This window comes from Myotis davidii, unplaced genomic scaffold (genome assembly GCF_000327345.1).
Source record: "Myotis davidii unplaced genomic scaffold, ASM32734v1 scaffold259, whole genome shotgun sequence".
Classification (NCBI taxonomy): Eukaryota; Metazoa; Chordata; class Mammalia; order Chiroptera; family Vespertilionidae; genus Myotis; species Myotis davidii.
Window position 1 is genome coordinate 7,014,421 of NW_006292687.1, and position 14,583 is coordinate 7,029,003.

Sequence of the window (14,583 nt, forward strand, 5' to 3'; positions counted from 1 at the left end):
CCACTGGCCAGCCCCTGGATCAGGTACTTGCCAGGCTCATTACAGGTTGGGCTTCTTGTAAGCGCACTGAGGACAGTGGTGTGAGCTTTCCAGCGAGGAGTGGAAGCAGTAAACTCTACAGACTATTAAGTCTGGCAGTTCCCTGTTATTTAATGTCCTAAACTTCCCTCATTCCAGAGTATCCTTTTAATTGCCCAATTCTGAATTACTTCAAGTTTGACCTTATCTTAGCCAGTTTTTCAGACGTGTGAAACTAGTGAATTTATAAAGTACATGTTGTTTTGCTTTTAGTCTCATGCAAGTCACCACCATAGTCACAGCCATGAAGAAACAGCAATGGAAATGAAGAGAGGGCCACTGTTCAGTTATCTGTCTTCTCAAAACATAGAAGAAAGTACCTATTTTGATTCCACATGGAAGGGTCTAACAGCTCTGGGAGGCTTGTATTTAATGTTTCTTGTTGAACATGTACTCACATTGATCAAGCAATTTAAAGATAAGAAGAAAAAGGTAAGAAAAAGTATACTAAGTACTTACTATGCATCAAACATTTATTTAGAGTAGTATTCTAACTAGACTGTTAGCAGAGCTTGTCCTGGGTATATGATCTTTGTTTGAGAGGTGTTGAGCATTTTTGAGATACTTTTAGCTCTGAGAGACATTAATGGAGAGCAAGTCTATATCTTTCTAATGCTGGAGTTCTCTGTCTTCAGAATTCCCTTCAAACTCATGAGAGGGTGAGAAAGGCAAGGATAAACATTTATATAAATGACCAAACAGGGCACAAGTGGATCCTTGAAAATCAGAAGATTCATGATTATGGCCCTGATGGTTTCATGGGTATATACTTTTCCCCAAACCCTCTGAGTAGTGTACATCAAATATGTAAAGCTGTTTATATCTCAATCATACCCCAGTAAAGTGGTTTAAGAAAAACCATGGATATATCATCAATATTCATTGGTAGTTATGATTATGTGATTAACTTCTAATTATTCACCCAGTAGCTAGTTATTCAGAGTTTTTTGGAAAGGATACGTGGCTTTCACAGATACGACCTTTGTAAATTTCCTCTCGAAGATAGTATGAAGCCAAACTGCCAGGGTTCTTATTCCGGCATCAAGAAGGGTTCAGCAATCTGGAGAAGGGCTGTGTGTAACTTAATAAAGAGTCCTGAGATGAAACATAATTTTGAAAGGCATTTGAGGGTCAGAGGAGCTTAGCTAAAGAAACTAAGTTCTCTTTGTCCCAGGACCCCTTGTTATTTATTTATTTATTTATTTACTTATTTTAGTTTTTTTTAATTTTATTGGTGTGTTTTTTTTACAGAGAGGAAGGGAGAGGGATAGAGAGTTAGAAACATCGATGAGAGAGAATCATCGACCAGCTGCCTCCTGCACACCCCCTACTGGGGATGTGCCCGCAACCAAGGTACATGCCCTTGACGGGAATCGAATCTGTCCAGTGAGCCAAACCGGCCAGGGCATCCCTTGCTATTTCTTAACACAATTTGTCCTAAGGCAAGGTGAAGATATATACTTCAAAGGGTAGGGTTAGGTACAGAAATCCATTGTCAGATTGGAAGAATTTGCCTACGGCTGTTCAGGTGTTTGGCCAGTAGGAGGCAATAACATGTAGATTAAGATGCCCTGAGCTGTCTGGCTGCAAGCAATCATCCTTTTCAGGTTTGGGGAAATGTCCTCAGCCATTCCCAACAGGTGACAACGTATGTGACTCAGCCCTTGTTGAGTCCCCAAGTTCCATCAACCTTTTGATGAAACTCTTGCAATTATGACATGCTGGAGTTGGCTTCCGGCACCAAACAGTAGACTCTTTATTTCTGGTAAAAATAACTGAGTTGCCTGTGGTTATTTGCCTCTTATCTGATGTGACCAGGCAAGTCACTCTAAAGACTAACCTAGTGGCGACTTTTTTATTTTTTTTTTCCAATGGGGACTCTTAAAAATTACATGTACATATCTTGGACATTTTAATTTAACTTAGAACATTTGTATACTCCTGATGTTGATCAAGATTATCTTTGAGTTAGATTCTGTGTGATGATTTTTTTTTTCTACAGCCATGATGCTTCATCTACAATCTTCAGTTTTGGTTTGTCTAAAGTTGAGCAAGAGGTTACATACTTGTAAGGATAGTTTGAGTGTAGAATTTGGATTTCAGAAATTTTTAAAATTGTAGACAGTAGTCACTTTACATAATTGGATAGCTCTTTTTTTTAGAGCAACTTGTCTTTAACTTTCAAATGCATTCAACTTAAGTTTTCCTAGAAGTATCTATTCTCACCATCATCACATAGTTTGAGCAATAGGTAATTAAATTGTATAGTTACAATAACAGCTATAACTCATAAGGACATTTGAAAACTAGCAGAGTTATTCTCACTGAACATAGAACTCACTGTGGGAAACGAGTGCTTGTATGAAAGGAAAGTAGCCTTCTACTCAGTCCTGGGAATATTTCCCCTTACGGAGTTTACATTCACAAAAATCTCAAATTGCAAATCTTTTTTCCCCCCCCTTTGTTGTGCTTTGGTTTTGTTTGCTTTTATACTTTTTTTTTGGGGGGGGGATGTTTTTCAAATTGCAAATCTTGGATCTTCTCTTTGCTGGACCTAAATTTAGAGGAAAGAAGTGAAATAAGAATAACTTATTCATTTTTTTTTTTATTTTTATCCTCACCCAAGGATATTTTTTCCATTGATTTTTTTTTTTTTTTTAGAGAGGGGAGGGAAGGAGAAAAAGAGAAAGAGAAACATCATTCTGAGAGAGACACATCAGTTGGTTGCCTCCCACACATGCCCCAACCTGTCTGGGCCGGGGATCAAGCCTGCAACCAAGGTGCGTGCCCTTGACCATGAATCGAACCTTGACCCTGTGATCTGCAGGCCAGTGCTCTAACCACTGAGAAAAACCGGCCAGGGCATTTTATTCATTCTTAATTCAGGAAATTATCATCTGTGTTCTCATTGGTTTTGGACTGGTTTGAGGCAATATCCTATTTCTTTATGTTCTCTGGAATTAATCTTTCTGAAAAACATTTCTTTAATTTATTTTTAGAGTAAAGTATCAAAATAAAACATGCTCATTAGAAAACTTTTGGAAAATTTTTGAGAAAAATACTAGAGGCCCAGTGTACAAAGTTATGTGCGCGGGGGGGGGGCCCTCAGCCCAGCCTGCACCCTCTCACAGTCTGGGACCTCTAAGGGGATCTCCGACTGCCAGCTTAGGCCAGCTCCCTAAGCAGGCAGTCAGACATAACTCTCACAGTCTGGGACCCCTCACTCCTTACCGCCTGCCTGCAGCGGAGGCAGGAGAGGCTCCTGCCACCACTGCTGCTCTCGCCAGTGTGAGCCCAGCTTCTGGCTGAGCAGCGCTCCCCCTGTAAAAGCATACTTACCACCAAGGGGCAGCTCCTGCGTTGAGTGTCTGTCCCCTGGTGGTCAGTGCACATCATATGACTGGCCATCTGGTCGATTTGCATATTAGGGTTTTATTACATAGGATTTTCCTGTAGTGCACCACTGTAATACAACCATTATTACATTTCTGTGTGATCTTCCCAGGCTTTTTGACACTTTTTTTTCTTAATTAAAGTTAACATTCAGTATTATTTTATATTAGTATTATTTTATGTTAGTTTCAGGTATACAGCATAGTGGTTAGATAATTACATAATTTACAAAGTGACCCCCGATAATTCTCATACCCACCTGGCACCATACACAGTTATTAGAATATTATTAACTACATTTCCTGTGCTGTACTTTATGTACTCATGACTATTCTGTAACCGCCAATTTGTACTTCTTACTTCCTTCACCTTTTCTACCCAGTCCCCCAAACCCACCTGGAATTTTTCTTACCTTAAAAAAATAAAAGGTGCCCTAAGCCGGTTTGGCTCAGTGGACAGAGTGTAGGCCTGCGGACTGAAGGGTCCTGGGTTCAATTCCACTCAAAAGCACATGCCCAGCTTGTGGGCTCAATCCCCAGTAGGGGGCGTGCAAGAGGCACCCAGTCAATGATTCTCTCTCATTATTGATATTTCTATCTTTCTTTCCTTCTCCCTTCCTCTCTGAAATCAATAAAAATATATTTAAAAAGTAAAAAAAATAAAAGGTCATTTTAGTTTTGGGGGGGAATAGGATTGGGGGTTTGTTGGTTGGTTTTACCTTTTTTCTATTTCAAATTCCATAATGTATTGAACATAATTTTTTAAATATTTTTTTTTATTGATTTCAGAGAGGGAGAGAGAGAAAAATCAGTGATGAGAGAGAATCATCAATAGGCTGCTTCTGAAACTCCCCCTGACCAGGAATTGAGCTGTGACCTCCTGGTCAACACTCAGCCACACCAGCCAGGCTGAGCATTATAATTTCAATTTAGTTTTTAAATTTTATCTAAAGATAACTTTTGTTTAATCTGACACTTTAACATGATAGATTCTCTATGATTTAATACAGAATAGTATTTTTCAAACTCTAGCTTGTAACCTATTAGTGAGTGTGAAATCGATCTTGAATCAATGTTTTTAAATACAACAGTAGCCTGGCTGGCGTGGCTCAGTGGTTGAGCATCAACCTATGAGCCAGAAAGTTGTGGTTCTTTGGTCAAGGCACATCCCCAGAGAGGGGCATGCAGAAGGGAGCTGATCAATGATTCTCTCATCATTGATGTTTCTGTCCCTACCTTCTTCTCTGAAATCAATAAAAATATGCTTTAAAAAAATACTACAGTATAGTATATATATCACTATGTATATATTACTGTAGATTGTAGTCAAAGTTTGATAATCCCTGTTCTAAACTAAAATAGCTTCTACTAGAATGTAAGCTCTTAAGAGCCAGGACCTCTTTGTCTTGTTCACTGCTACATCTCCAATTCCTAGAATAGTGACTGGCACATAAAAGATTATTAAAAAAAATAGTTGTTGAATGTGTAAGAAACATTAAACAGCAAGTAAACATAATTTCTAGGTGGGATTTTTGCCAACATTGTCCTCTTCCTTTTTAGATTGAGTGTCTTTTTTCAAGGACATCCAGATCTTATTTAATCTCATTTGGTTCTTTAAAAAGAAAAAAAAGCTATTCATTACATGGTATTTAGAGCTCTTTAGACCCATAACAGAACATTTTACCTAGGATTTTCCTTAAGACATCCATCCTGCACCACTTTATATCATAGTTTTAGGTTATTTGCCATCTATGACAATCTGAAATCTCTATTAAAATTAGGGTTACATTTCATACTTGATATACTAGTAGTTAGATAGTTAAAACAGTTCAACATCAAACTTTCTGCCAGTAAAGGTTATTGCTTATGCTGGAAATCTGAGAATCATCAATGACATCTCCCCCCTCATATTCAACCTAGTTATAGTAAATATATCTAGAATTTTTCCATTTCTCTCCATCTTCCTTGCTATTCTAGTCTGTGCCATCCTTATCTCCCTCCTGGGTGACAATAGTTGCCTCCTAATGGACATGTTGACATTATTTTGTCTTCTAATCCAGGCAGAGTGATTTGTTTAAATGAAAATCTAATGAGGTTGGACCCCACTACTTAAAATCCCTCCATTAGTGATTTCTCATTGCTTGTAGCCACAACTCTTACAGTATAACCAGTTTGCATTGTCTGGTCTCTTCAGCTGCCCAGCCTTATCTCTAGCCACCCTGTCTCTAACCTACTAGGCCCCAACCACCTTGTCCTTCTTTCTGTTAAAGATGGGCTGGCCCCTTCCTGGCCCCCCTACATGCTATTCTCCCTGCTTGGAATACTGTCTCTCTCACCCTTCCCCAGCAAACCCCTGCTCATCTTTAGGTCTTGGTACAAATATCACTTTCTGGAGGAAGCCTGTCCTGAGACGTGGTATTGTCTTGTTATACACTCTAAGAGCACTCTGTGTTTTTTCTTTGAAAATGCAATCAAAGAATTGTGTAATCATTATCTGTGTAAAGCCTCCGCCTTCCCTGTAGGTGATAAGCTCTGTGAGAACAGAGACCCTTTGTTTCTTATTTTACGTGTATTGCCAGCGCTTAGCAAGGGAACATTATAGGCCCTTAATACTTAAGGAATAAAGGAATTCATTAAGATCTGTAAGTTCTCGCCGAAACCGGTTTGGCTCAGTGGATAGAGCATCGGCCTGCGGACTGAAGGGTCCCGGGTTCGATTCCGGTCAAGGGCATGTACCTGGGTTGCGGGCACATCCCCAGTAGGAGATGTGCAGGAGGCAGCTGATCGATGTCTCTCATCGATGTTTCTAACTCTCTATCTCTCTCCCTTCCTCTCTGTAAAAAATCAATAAAATATTTTTAAAACAAAAGATCTGTAAGTTCTCGAGAGAGAGTCATTGCCCAATGAGAAATGAAGCATCAAGTGAAGTTATTTAAAATACCCTGAATTGTTTATATTCACAGATATTTAAATACGTCCTCTGTTTGAGGTATTGTGTTAAGGGTAGGTATAAAGATTTGTGTGTGTGCTTGCCTTTAAAAATTCTTACAACCTGTTGATGTAAGAACATACAAAACTGGACATTTTTATGAGTTTATCAGAATTTATTTGAGCCAAACAGGACATGCCTGGGAGCAGGATCTCATCAGACTGAGAACAATGCTTCCCAGAATGAGAGCTTGAAATTTCTTTTATGCATTTGGAATTAAGGAGGGAAGTAAGGAAGATTACTTGAAGTGAAAGAGCAAGGCCAGGAAATATCTGTGATTCAATACAGGATGGTTGACAAGATTATGTGCTCTCCTGAGGTGGTTCTGGTTCCATTCCTAAAGGGAATGAAAAAGAGGCATTTCAAAGGTGTGTTAGCAGATGTACAAAAACAATGAACAGGGCTTACTTAAGGCAAAGGTAAACAGTTCACAAGGGAAGTTATAGACCATAACCTTCCCAGTTAGAAATTTATGATCAGATCAATTATCCTGTGAGGTTATTTTCAGTCACTGCACTTGTCAGATTTATTATAGAGCCTCTTTTTCATCCACAAACCTAAGAATGTATAGATATCTTATACACTGTCAGAACTAGAATGAAATCTTAGATATAATAGTGATTGTTTAAGTCATATTCAAAGGTACTACAAATAAATGTAATTTTTGTGTGACATTTTTAGTATTTTGAATATTATCTTCTATATAAGTTAGTACCATTGTTTAAACCAGCGGTTGCCGACTGGTGGTCTGAAGGTCCGAAAGGTTGGCAACCTCTGGTTTAAACAGTGACCTTTTGCTTGGGCTCAGAGATAGGAACAGTAACTCAAGCATAGTGGTTAAAACCCTAATTATAAATTCAAGGCTGAGATTTGTTTCAAAAGAGAAAGCTTGTTAATGGTGTTACATTATGTGAAAAGTATTTTAGTTATGCAGTGTCACAGTATAGTTTTAGGATGTAAAAAGTATGGGAAGTATGGATTTTCAGCATACAAAAGAGAGATGGAGAAAACCTAGCATTGGTTAGCAGATTACTAAATGCCTGAAGAAAATGCTCTCTAGCTGGTTCTAAATTGATAACTTGAGGCAGAGCTCAATTTTAATGTGTATGTGAGTCATGGGGATCTAGTTAAAATCCCCATCTGATTCATTAGGTCTGAGATTGTGCATTTCAAACAAGCTCCCGGGGATGCTGTGCTGCGTATGTAAGACCACGCTTAGAATAGATGACCTCGGCGACATTCACAAAGATGAGTGTGATTCTTCTACATTTCATATTACTGAGGCACTGATTCTTCGCCTTTTGAACAGTTACTGTGCCTAGGATACATTGCTGGGTGCTGTGCAAGTTAAATGCAGGCCTTGTCCTTTTAGGTGGCCTTTATTCCAATGAAGGTTTGTTACTCTGCAGGTTTTTTCTGTATCTTTTGTTTAACTGTCTATTTGTACGCATAAGCAAACCAGCTATTTTAAAGTATTTCCGCCCTGGCCGGTTTGGCTCAGTGGATAAAGCGTTGGCCTGCGGACCGCTGGGTCCCCGGGTTCGATTCTGGTCAAGGGCACATGCCTAGGTCACTGGCTCGATCCCCATTAAAGTATTTCTTTCCCTTGCTATGTTAGAATCAGAAAAAAACTGAAAATGATGATGACGAGGAGATTAAGAAGCGGTTGTCCAAGTATGAATCTCAACTTTCAACAAATGAGGAGAAAGTAGACGCAGATGATCGTAAGTCCTTATGAATCTGAGGGTTGGAGAGAACTCATTGCTCTTTTTGGACTATATGGAAGGATGGAACCATGTCCCTCTTTTTCTTTTTCTTTTTTTTTTGACTCATACATTTTTTAATTGTCAGTGAGTAGGTTATTTATAAGGCGGCAGAAGAAATTAAGAGGATCTGAGGAGTAGTTATTGAAGGTTAATGTTTAAAATCAATTCTTAATATGTGAGACCATTTAATTTTTAAAATTCATTAAAACCTATTAATGTTTTTTTCATCAATAATACTCGAATGGCCCTAGCTAGTTTTGGCTCAGTGGATAGCGTGTTGGCCTGCAACTGAAGGGTCCCAGGTTTGATTCCGGTCAAGAGCACATGCCCAGGTTGCATGTTCAAACCCTAGTAGGGGGTGTGCAGGAGGCAGTCGATCAATGATTCTCTCTCTCGTCATTGATGTTTCTATCTCTCCCTCTCCCTTCCTCTCTGAAAGCAATAAAAAATATATTAAAAAAATAATAATCTAATGTTTAGACCTTCAGGTATATGGGAGAGAGTTGCTCTATTTTAAGATCTTTTTTACCTTAATTGTCAGTGGAAATGTTTGAAATGTTCCTTTTTGTTTATACCCAGGACCTGAAAGCTATTTACGAGCAGACTCACAGGAGCCCTCCCACTTTGATTCTCAGCAGCCAGCAATCTTGGAAGAAGAAGAGGTCATGATAGCCCATGCACACCCACAGGAAGTCTATAATGAATATGTACCCAAAGGGTGCAAGAATAAATGCCACTCGCATTTCCATGATACACTGGGCCAGTCAGATGATCTCATTCACCACCATCATGACTACCATCATATTCTTCATCATCACCACCACCAAAACCACCACCCCCACAGTCACAGTCAACGCTACTCTCGGGAGGAGCTGAAAGATGCTGGTATTGCCACACTGGCGTGGATGGTGATAATGGGCGATGGCCTGCACAATTTCAGCGATGGCCTAGCAATTGGTACACATCTACATATTTGCCTCTTATTGGTTGATTATCAAAATGTTGTTTCTTCTTTGGCTACATTGACAATGAAATAGTAAAGTGAAAAGAGCTGTGCTTTCTCCATTTACCTATATTGTAACTACCAAAAGTTGTTTTAATTTGCAAGGTCTTAAGATCAGGTTCCAATGTGTTTGGAGCATGTGTGAGTTTTGTCCCCTATTCATTTAAGTTCTCTTATCTGCAAAATAAACAGTATTTATTAAAGTAAAAGAATCTGTTCTATCAGCTCTACTTTCATGCTATAAAGGATTTTATATCTGATAAGTTGAGTTACCAATCTCTATCCAAGAACTATAGAGTTTTTGCTATTAAATTGTTATACCACAAATAGGAGATTATAGAATACGTACTTACAAATTTTAGTAACTTAGTGCTAAAAGGAACCATGGAAATAGTTATAAATTAGGCAGCTGAGGCCTGGCAAGGTGAACCACTTGCCCAAGGAGATAGTGCTGTTTGAGATGAGCCCAGGCCTTGGCTCCCTGGGAGCCTGGTGCTGTTCCCCCTCTGTATTGTGCACAGCCTGAGCAACAGAGAACACTCAAATGCTAAGTCATAGTTTATACATGACCAGTTGTATAATATGTTAGCTTTTAAAAGGAGGAGAGCTATTTGTCTTAGACTCTTTTTATGAGACAGTGAAAGAATGAATATAAATAAGTCTGATTACGTAGTGAATTCCTCTGAGGCCAGTAAAACAATTTGTACTCTTGACTGATGAGTTTTTTTTCTAAACCTTTTAAATCAGTTTATTTTATATTTTTAAATAAGTGATGCAGTAGCAATTACTTCTCAGGTTTTTATAATGCATAGTGAAACTTTACCTTCTTAATCATACCAGCATGCACTCCATTGGAAATTTAAACGTAATTGAATGTTATCTGGGGTTACTTACAAGGATACAGAGTGCAGTTGGGAAAGTTCTGTTAATTCACAACCAGAATACGGTTTATTTCTTTTACCTCATTTTGTATGCTGGTAAGATTTTTTTTTTTTTTTTTTTTTTAAGAAACACACCGATAAAATAATGTACTCAGTCTTTTTCTGGTTGATTTTTACACAGGTGCTGCTTTCACTGAGGGTTTATCGAGTGGTTTAAGTACTTCTGTTGCTGTGTTTTGTCACGAGTTGCCTCATGAATTAGGTAAGAGAACCATATAAATGCTATTTTCCAGATGGCTAAATGTCTGAGTGTCACTAGCTTTTGCTTCCTCATAAGTTTTATGCCTTCTCTTAAGTCTGCTAACCTAGCTAGCTTTCTTTTCTTAATGAATATAAGTTTGTTTCCAGCCAGAATTCTGACCCTATAAGTACAATTACACAGTTGCCTATGTGGGGTTGCCAAAGAGGTACCTGGGCCTCCTTTCACATTCTCTTCCCCTACTATTTTCTTTTGCCAGCATACTGACACACCTCAATGGTCATTTCTTCATACACACAGTATGAATTAGACCACGGGAATCAAATGAGTCATCTTCCCTTAACAGAGAGAATCTCTTTGGAGCTGAAGAAAAACCCCTTCCTGAAGTTATTCTGGATCTGGTCATGTCCTTGTTTTTTCCCTATAAACACATATTTGCACACACCGTGACACTATTTTCACTCCATTCTTTGGCATGTGTTCTGCCACTCAGAAGGCCTCCCACTTGCCTGCTCAGTGCTTATAATCAACATCTGGTTTATGTTCTCTTCTGGATCCTTCATGCTCCATGAAGCCTTAAGTATTCCCATCTTAATGTATCTCATTTTCTCCTTGTATAACTAGAACATTAGACTCTTTAGCTCTTAATTATAAATTGCCTTTATTATTTGCTGATCATTTCATGTGTGTTCTTCATGGTCCTCCAGTTTATGGCCAATTATAAGCTCCTTAAAGACAGTGTAAGAGCATAGTAATAGTAGGTTTGTATCACTCATAACAAAGTGGGAGCATTCAGAAAAACTTTGGATAAAAAAATCTTAGTGTATAGAGCTGTTAGAGTGATTTACACTGTTGTTTTCCTCTTAAAAATTAGATAATTTCTAAAAAATTTTAGGTAATTTCTTAAATATGTGAAGTCTTTGGGGTATGTGTTGTTGTTTTTGTTTGATGTGTTTGTTGTTTTGGTTAATCCTCACCCAAGGATATTTTTTTTCGATTGATTTTTAGAGAGTAGTTGGGAGGCAGGGGGAGAGAGAAACAGATGTGAGAGACACATTAATTGGTTGCCTCCTGCCCGTGCCCAACCAGGACCGGAGATCCAGCCTGCAACCCAGGTTTGTGCCCTTGACTGGGAATCGAACCAGAGATCCTCCAGTCCAGCAGTCACCAAATGGTGGTCCACGGACCACTGGTGGCCCGTGAGGTCTGGAAGGTTGGCAACTGCTGCTCTAGTCCATGGGCCGACGATCTAACCACTATTAAGAACTTTCTAGGGCAAAGACTTAGGTATGTGTTTTTAAAATGATTTTTCAATTACTTAATCCCCCTTTTTGTTTTCGTTAAAGGTGACTTTGCTGTTTTACTAAAGGCTGGCATGACTGTTAAGCAGGCTGTTCTTTATAATGCTTTGTCAGCCATGCTGGCATATCTTGGAATGGCAACAGGAATTTTCATTGGTCATTATGCTGAAAATGTTTCTATGTGGATATTTGCACTTACTGCTGGCTTATTCATGTATGTTGCTCTGGTTGATATGGTAAGTTTTTACGATGTCAAATTATAGTATTGACTAGCAATAAAATAGAGAAACTGTTAAGGGAAACCTTATTTTTAAAAAGGCTTTAGATTGAATGCAGTAGTGATAAGTCATCCTATACTCAACAAGGTAGAATATAAAATACAGTTCCTTTAGAGTTTATCTTTTTGAATTGTTGATTACAAGCACATTCTTATCCTGCTTAATGTCTCTGAGGATACAGAGGAATATCTACCCCATTTTGATTTAAATGTTTTTATTGATTTGAGAGAGAGGAAAGGACAGGAAGAGAGAAACATTGATGAGAAAAATCATTGATCAGCTGCCTCCTGCACGTCCCCTACTGGAGCTCAAGCCCGCAACCTGGGCATGTGCCCTGACCAGGAATCAAACCCAAGACCTCCTGGTGCATGGGACAACGCTCAAGCAACCAAGCCACATGGGCCAGGGCACTAAAATTTTATTTTATATAGTGTAAGGTTTTCATATATCTGAACTCAGATAAGCCATAGGTTATATTCTGTTCAGATAGAGGCATGAAGCAGGGACCAATATAAATTTGACTTGCTAAACAGATGGTAAATAATCATTGCTAATTAAACTGCTAGGAAATGCTATGTGACATTAGCAAGAATCAGTATGTATGTGATCTTGTGTTAAGGAATTGACTCAGTATATCCAGCTACATATAGTACAAATAAACTATCCTGCAAAGGCTTATAAAAACTAATCTGTAGTTTTGAAAACTTAAAGTTGCTCTTTTTTTTCTTCTTCTCTAAGGTACCTGAGATGCTGCACAATGATGCTAGTGACCATGGATGTAGCCGCTGGGGATATTTCCTTTTACAGAATGCTGGGATGCTTTTGGGATTTGGAATAATGTTGCTTATTTCCATATTTGAACATAAAATTGTGTTCCGTATAAATTTCTAATTAGGGTATAAATGGTAGAGTAGCTTAAAAAAATGCTGTCTATAGTTTGAATAGGTCATAGGGAGATGAGAGTAGTTACTGTGATATTCAGCATTTAAAGTAAGTGGATTTTGTGATTTTTGTATGGAATATTGCCATTTGTTATGCTTATAAGATCAGTTATGGTGGTAACCTAAAGGTACATTTTAATATTTAAGTTATTCTATTTGGGGAATATAATCTATATATATGCAATTTACCGGTTTTACCAGTCTATTGTATAAACGAGATTTGGCATGACATGTTCTGCATATTTCAAGAAAAATGTCTTTAATGTTTTTTCTAGAACTAATTTAACAGTAATTCCCATGCTGGATTTTAGGGCTCCATAGAACTGCTCGCGTTCAGGAGTAAGAATACTCACGAAGCCTAAGATGCCAATAAAGCTTGTACTGAATTTAAGTTAAGAAATAAGGAGGGGCAAAAAATATGTGAGGATTAAGAAGGCATGAATTTATTTTTTAAAAATCACACAAGTGTTTGTAAAATAGAAGGAAAATTTAGATTTAAATTAAAAAGGCAATATTAGTATAGAGCACATGTGTAAACATTTTTGTCAGAGTATTAATGTTCCCATAAAACCATAGTAAGCACTTTTTACTAATTTAGTTGTACATTTAACTTTATAATGGAAACATCTAAATATAATTAATTAATTCAAACACTATGCCACTTGACCAAAAAATTTAAATTTTAAAATATTTGTGTGGAGATATACCAGATGAGTGTAGGCAAGTTTCTGTATTGCCAGAAGATTTAGACATCACCAAGTTATGTATTGCCCGAAGTTATAATTGGCTAGTTACCTGGTTTACCAAATGTCAGCGTATTAGGACTTTGAGAAAAGGACGTTAAAATCATACTGAGTTTATTTTGACTCTGGATTCAGGAAGTACTTTGGTATCGTTCAGTGCTTCAGTGTTTTCATTATGACATCTTTATATACAGTATAGTACTTTAGACATACTAGGGCTGTCTGTGGAATTCTTTAGATGTTGCTTTTCTACAAAATAAAATCCCCATGTCATCTTGATATTAAATGTCTGATACTTATGTTAACCATCTTGAGCATTTTAAAATATACTACAGGCCCAGTGCACGAATTCGTGCACGGGTAGGGCCCCTCTGGGTGGCATGCAGGGATTGGGCCAAAACCTGCAGTCCAATGCCGCCTTCAGCTCCCACCTGCTGCTCCTACTCATCCCAGCCCCACTGTGCCTGCCACCCAGTCAGTCCCAATCGGGAGAGGCTTGTGCTGCCTCAGCAGTGCTCGCCAGCCGTGAACCCTGCATCGGTGCCCTCCCAAGGTGAGGGGCTTGCGGGATCGGGCTGAACCTGGCTCTCTGACATCCCCTGAGGGGTCCCGGATTGCGAGAGGGTGCAGGGCAGGCTGAGGGACCCCATCGGTGCATGATCAGACCAGGGAGGTTCTGCGCAAGGGCTCCAGGGCATGTCTGGCCCATCTCACTCAGTCCGGATCAGCCAGACCCCAGCAGCAAGCTAACCTACTGGTCGGAGCATCTGCCCCCTGGTGGTTAGTGCACATCATAGCGAGTGGTTGAACAACCTTAGCATATCATTAGCATATTATGCTTTGAGTGGTTGCTCTGCTGTTGGATCTATTTGCATATTTCCCTTTTATTATATAGGAGGACTAGAGGCCCAGTCAAATTTTTGTGCACTCGGCCAAAACCGGTTTGGCTCGG

General features: G+C 38.8%; 1 protein-coding gene across 2 annotated transcripts in view; it reads left to right on the forward strand.

The window, feature by feature from the left end:
- The window catches only part of SLC39A6 (solute carrier family 39 (zinc transporter), member 6), a 22,431-nt gene extending 8,521 nt beyond the window's left edge, over positions 1-13,910 (forward strand). The window contains exons 5-10 of one of the 2 annotated variants that reach the window (XM_006766115.1): positions 292-510; positions 8,078-8,183; positions 8,805-9,182; positions 10,291-10,371; positions 11,715-11,905; positions 12,686-13,910. In XM_006766115.1, the coding sequence (XP_006766178.1) occupies positions 292-510; positions 8,078-8,183; positions 8,805-9,182; positions 10,291-10,371; positions 11,715-11,905; positions 12,686-12,838 (1,128 nt within the window). In that variant the 3' untranslated portion in view covers positions 12,839-13,910. The remainder of the gene's footprint in view (positions 1-291; positions 511-8,077; positions 8,184-8,804; positions 9,183-10,290; positions 10,372-11,714; positions 11,906-12,685) is intronic. The other variant, XM_015565550.1, reaches the window with a different exon arrangement.
- Positions 13,911-14,583: the final 673 nt, after the last annotated feature.